This window comes from Oryza glaberrima, chromosome 7 (genome assembly GCF_000147395.1).
Source record: "Oryza glaberrima chromosome 7, OglaRS2, whole genome shotgun sequence".
Lineage (NCBI taxonomy): Eukaryota > Viridiplantae > Streptophyta > Magnoliopsida > Poales > Poaceae > Oryza > Oryza glaberrima.
Genome location: NC_068332.1, coordinates 4,314,759 through 4,320,783, shown reverse-complemented (window position 1 = coordinate 4,320,783; position 6,025 = coordinate 4,314,759). Strand labels below are relative to the sequence as shown.

The 6,025-nt window shown below is 42.0% G+C and overlaps 1 protein-coding gene across 1 annotated transcript; it reads right to left on the bottom strand.

Moving 5' to 3' along the window:
- Positions 1–382: 382 nt before the first annotated feature.
- Positions 383–5,400, bottom strand: LOC127779332 (ETO1-like protein 1). The gene is made up of 5 exons (XM_052306064.1): positions 4,757–5,400; positions 2,917–4,629; positions 2,523–2,814; positions 1,299–1,608; positions 383–894 (listed from the first exon to the last, which is right to left on the bottom strand). Exons 1-5 carry the CDS (start codon positions 4,879–4,881, stop codon positions 674–676), a joined length of 2,661 nt encoding a protein of 886 aa, XP_052162024.1. The 5' UTR covers positions 4,882–5,400; the 3' UTR covers positions 383–673.
- Positions 5,401–6,025: the final 625 nt, after the last annotated feature.

Genomic DNA, 6,025 nt, shown 5'->3' with positions numbered 1-6,025 from the left:
AATCAACTCCAAAATTAAGATTCAAAATTCAATTTTTGGTTATGGATCATATAAGCCAAGAAGAAAAAGAAGAAAGAAAGAAGTACACCAATGTTCAGAGAAAGAGAAGGTGAAGATATGCACTGACAAAAGAAGGCAAAGGAAAAGCCATTGAAATTGTAATCATGCAGGAGCAACTCTAAAAAAGGGGTTGATGCTGCAAGTGCAACCAAGCTGTACTTTACTCTGAAGGGAAAGCAGAAACTCCCCTAAATATAAGGGACGCGTCATTTACACATGTTAATACACCATCTGATGACTGTAAAACCCACAGGTAAAGTAGGTCTAAAATGGTGCAAAATTTGCATGCAAGGTTCATTACAGAAAAAATTGGGAGCTAAAATAGGGGCCTGAAAGTTACATCATGCACGGTGATTTTCATTTCCAGGAGACAACAGTTCAGTGATTAGGCATTACTTTTACAAAAGCCAGCAGTCATCGAGTGCTAAGATTCATCGATGATGGCTTCCAAAGAACTAGTGCTTTCATTTTTCCTTTCTTGCTGAATACATCATATTACAGTAATTAACAAAGAAATGAAGAAAATTGGATGGAGTCAGGGGCTGTCATGAGGCGCACCTATGAGCGCAAAAATCATGGTATGCAATGCACCAAGTGGCACCACAATTTTTTGTTAGGGCTCTTGGCTGTTCACGCGTTTCTGAAGCTCCAGCATTTCTTGGTGATTTGGATCCAGAGAAAGGGCGGCTCGACAGTCGCGAAGAGCGCTGGGGACATCCCCGATATGCTCGTGGAACGCCGCGCGAAGATGCAATAGGTGGAGGTCAGCTTTGAATGCAATCGCCCTGGTTAGCTCTGCAATTGCTTCTTTCTCCTTGTGACTATCCATCAGTACTGCAAACCAAAGCCATCAAAAATCTTTTAACTACTCCATTTCTTAAAAAACAACTACATCAGATATAAAACACGCTTTCAGTGTTGAAAGTTGCATGTTCAAATAAGAGAAATGAATACACAGAGGAAATTATAGGTAAGGAATACTGCAATGGTGCAGTTCAGTCAATAGTTCACTAACTAAACTTGCTCTGACAAAAAGAAGATTCAGTAATGACAGCAGACATTTACTCTACTTAAAAGATGGTAGCAACAAAGTATCTGTTTTGTCCAGCAAGGATGATGAACAAATTAACAGTTCTCCATGCAGAAGCCAAGATAAGGTATAGAGTAACCTACATAGTAACATAGTATTCAAAACTAAAGGTAATTCTCAACTATTAAGTAAACTTTAGTCTTTTTACCTGCTGCACGGTATCTGTACGGGTAAACACGTAATGGATCCAACTGGGTCACTATTTGCAAATCTGTCATAGTTTGCTCTCGTTCACAATATTCCGAACGTTTCTCATAAGCTGAAGCATTGTTTTTAGCTTTCTCTATCAACTTTGTCATTTCTTCATATGCAGCATCCCTGTTATTCCTGAGAAAATGAACACGGGCAAGACCTTGATGTGCCCTAGTGTGTCGGATCTTCAAAGCACTCGTGTAGCAATCAGCTGCTGCGTCTAACTTCTCACAATCAACATAAACACCACCAAGATTGTTCAAAGCCTGCAGGTGGAATTATGCAATATTAGAGAAAAGCTTATCATAAGGAACAATCGAGAGCAACTTGTTGGATCTGACTAAGCAAGATAGGATCAAATTTTGGATGTTTGTATTACTGGCAGTCATAATACAGTATTTAGGATCTATTTGTCTTAACTAGTAGGATCAATTTCAGACAAAAATCATAGCAAGAATGTCGCCCTTTGGTCCATGATTAAGTTAACCGACACTTTTCATGTTCAGATTCTTTAACTTCTCTCTTTTTGTTCATGCATCTCCACATCATGGACATGCATAAAACAGCGTAGGTATATAGTATGTTGCACTGATGATACCTCAACATCAAGGATAGAAAATTTTGAGTTATTGGAATAGTTTTGAACAATAATATAATTTATAATTAGCCAGACAAGACAACATTATCCTTTTCTCATCAGCAACTCTTATTTCACTGAGACAACTGATCACTGTCCACAAATGCAAGTTTTTTTTAATGGTCTCATTGAAAAATTTAAGGCATATTTAATATCACAATGCAAAATAAGTGTGTATACACTCTATAGTCTGTACTCTAAGTTATATCCAGCTTTCTATAGCAGCTAGAGATCTCTCAGTCTATGTGCAAAACAGAATATTCCCGCAATTTGGAGGGAACAATATAACAGGAATTTTCTCACGCCTCATACTTAAATGTTTGGAGGGAACAATATAACAATATTAAATGTTATCTTCGCTTTATTTACTGTCGAGCAAAGCATGCAGGGTCTTAAAAATATAGAAAGTTTGGGAAAACCAAGTTGCTCTCCACCTTACCAAGTCTGAGCAATGTGAGATAAACTAAGTGTTCAAAACAAATCAATTAGCATAAGTGAATGCTACGTTGAAGCATTTGTGTGCTGGTGCGCAACAATACTAACCTGACCCTTCCGAAGCCGGTCTGAAGGGCACTTTAGTGCATCTTCAAGAAGCGATATAACAGTCGCAGAATAAGAAGGATCAACACCTGAGTCAGCCAAAACATAGGCTTTCAGAAAGAAAGCCTCAAATGACCTTTGAATAGAAATAGATTCCTCTGCTTTTTGTAGGGCCTCCTCACAATGCCCAGTATCGTACAAAAGCCACCCCTCATACACTAGCCGTTCATGCTCAGTTGCTGCATGTTGCCGTGCCAATTGCAAACTGCGCATTGCAGCCTCAGGACAGTTCAACCTGGAAACAAAAAAATATTAAGCATCATCTATAGTTATGTTGAGAGTTGAGACCAAAATGGCCACAAGGGAATCAACAGAGTGAGGTGCTAGTATAACTAACCTAAGGAGCAGCAAAGATTGTCTGAAATACAAAACACCTTTTGCTGCATCTGACTCAAGCATCCGGTAAATCACTGAAAGGGAACCAATATCATCCACTGATGACCAGCGTTCATACAGCTGAAGCCAACACTCAGCTGTATTCCACTGCTCGACATGTGCCCCAAGAAGAGTGCCTATTTTGGAAGCAGCTACACGACCTTCCAACATTCGGTACTCAGGAGAAAGTGTAAGGATAGCATGGATATCACAAATTGCAGATTTGTAGTCTTCGAGAGCAAGATATAGACAAATCCGGAGCTCCAAGCATTCCAATGCTAGCTTGAAACCCAATACTCGGTTGATTTCCTCTAAGGCAAGTCTTGCATCCTTTTTTCTCATCAAGGATGCAGCTCGATACATGTAAGGGTAAGTGAGAGTTGGATCCAGCTCAGTTGCTTTGTCAAGGTCACCCAACTTTTTATCACCCTCTGAATACAGAGATCTCTCCATATACATCCATCCTAGTGGTACACTTGATGTTATGACTGAACTGAGCTTCTCATAAGCCAAACCCTTTCTACCTCTTATACCAGCAATTCTAGCAAGACCAGCAATGGAATACACATGACCAGCTGAGAAGGCAACACTAAATTGGTGTTCAGCTTCATTATATTCCTTCCTTAAAAGCCTAATGCATCCAAGCTGATGAAAAGCTATTTGCTTCTGTGTAGGAGTAACAGCCAATTGAACAAGCTTCTCTGACAAGCACACGGTTGCCTCCGTCCTTGGATCAATGTTCATTGCAACCTCACTAAGCAAGCAATATAACAAAAAGGAGGCATGTCCAACCATGATGCATTGCTGCTGTTCAGTTGCACTTAGGAATAGGCTAACTACATGCTCATCATTTAGACAATCTGGAAGCTCCTGCAGAAACACTTGCAAGCAAGATGCGGCGAGGACTGGTGCATTTTCTTCAAATGCCAATGCCATGAGCTCAACAGCATCCTGCCTTGATGAAACAAATGAAGCTAGTTTCCTATCACACGCATCTTTAAGCCTGTCGCAACAAAATGTATTTGCAAACACCAGGATCTCCAACAAGGTTTCCAAAGGCAAATCCTCTAAGCTATATGTACAACTAAATTCAGATACAGCCCTCATGCCCTCCAGTGAGATACCATTCTCCGACAAATCAACAAGATCAAGCTGAGATTCAGTGAATGGTCCATTGAGCATGGACCAGAAAGGGATCGATAGAGAAGCAATCTTGCACCTATTGCATGTCACCTTCCCATCCCTTATTTGGAAGGTCACTACAGGGGAAACTTTCAAAGATATGCCGATATCACAAGAACCAAGTATCTCAAAGTCTCCCTCGGGCATCTCGGATGCGACATCAAGTGGCCCAAACTCTTTGCAACACTTCCTACATGACGCGAGGACATCGGATATGATATCCTCCCCCCGCTTCTCATACCGCAGCCATGCCCCAAACACAATCTTCTCATGCACAGTGGTCGCGCAGCGCCACGCAGAATGCAGGCTCCTCTGGCGCAATTTCGCCTCCCCAAGTCCCCGAAACACCTGGGACTGTATCAAATACAGCCCTGGCCGCTCGCTCGGCGCGCATTGCTCGAGCTCCTCATGGATCCTGGACAGCACCTCCACATAATCCAAGGGCTTATACAATGGTACGACCGGCGGCTCCGCGATCTTTATCAGCGACTCGCTGCACATCCAAACAATCGGCACAAATCATCAGTATATCTAGTTCAATTTTCAGTAGCATCACACAGAAATGAGCTGAACGCGGTGAGAGAATCGAAAATCTTCGAATCAAATGTAGTGGCCCTTACATAGAGGAAGGCGAGTAGGACGATTTGGGCAGCTTCCCACGCTCCACCTGCAGCCATGACTGCGGATTGAATCCATGGATATGCTGCTCGTCGCACGGCGATTCCGACAGGAAGCTGCTCCTCATAGAGCACAGGAAGGAGAAAACCTCCCAAATCTCCACCACTCCCAGATTTTTACACGAACCTGGATACGAATCACGAGCTAATGGGGGTACGAGCGGGAATCCACACCAACCCTAGCTAAAATTTGCGCAAGAAAACGCCAAGAATCTGAACAGAAAAAGGGTTGGGAATTTGGTGGCCAAGGTAACCACCTTTTTCCAGCTCCACCACCACCACCAACCCGATCCAAAACCACAAGAACTCGAACGAAATCCACAAGAAACGGGCCAAAGATGGCCCCCAAATCTCGCCGCAAAAATCCCACCTTTCCGCGCCCCCCGCGCCCCCCGATCGAATTCCACAGATCAAGAAGCCGCGCCCCCGCGGCAATGGCGGGGAGGAGCTCGGATTCGGGATCCTGCGACTGCAGGGAGCAGCTTCGATGCAGAGGAAGGGGGGAGAAGAAGAAGAAGAAGAAAAAGAGAGGATTTTTTTTTCCTCTCCTTCTCTTTCTTCTCTCTCTTGTAGTGGTAGTGGATGTGGAGAGGAATAAATAAAGTATGGAGATTAGATTAACCTAGTGTTAGAGGAAAAAAATATTTATAAATTTTTTTAGGGTGTGCCTTTTGTGAAGAGAGAGAGAGGGAAAAAAAATGGAAATGCTCTGCCACATGAATCCATGCATAGGATGCAGCTGGATGGACCAGCTTTTGGGTGTAGGAGGAGGTGGAGGGGATGAATCATGAATGTGTTTGTTCAAATTTGTGTTTGTAAGTTTTGAAAGGTTTTTCAGGTTTGGTCTGAAATGGCACTTTGCCACAGGACATTGATTGACATTGTGATTAAGTTGAATTATGGAGGTATGGGTACAAATCAGGGTTTATATTCCTCTTTTGTAATTGTTGAAACATCTTTGGAGGTAAAAAATTTATTCCAAAATGCTTTCAGTGTATGTAAGTTGAATTATGGAGGTATTGGTCCAAATGACGATTTATAAATAACCCTTTTCAGATTTGACTGAAACATCACGGTGGTGAGAAAATTTCATTCGAAGCATTTTTAACTGATCATGGGATTGTTAAAAGCTTTGGATCTGAACATAAGTTACTGGCGGGCTTACTTTACAAATTTAAAAATTAAAAAAAATCCCATATTGGGACCACATAT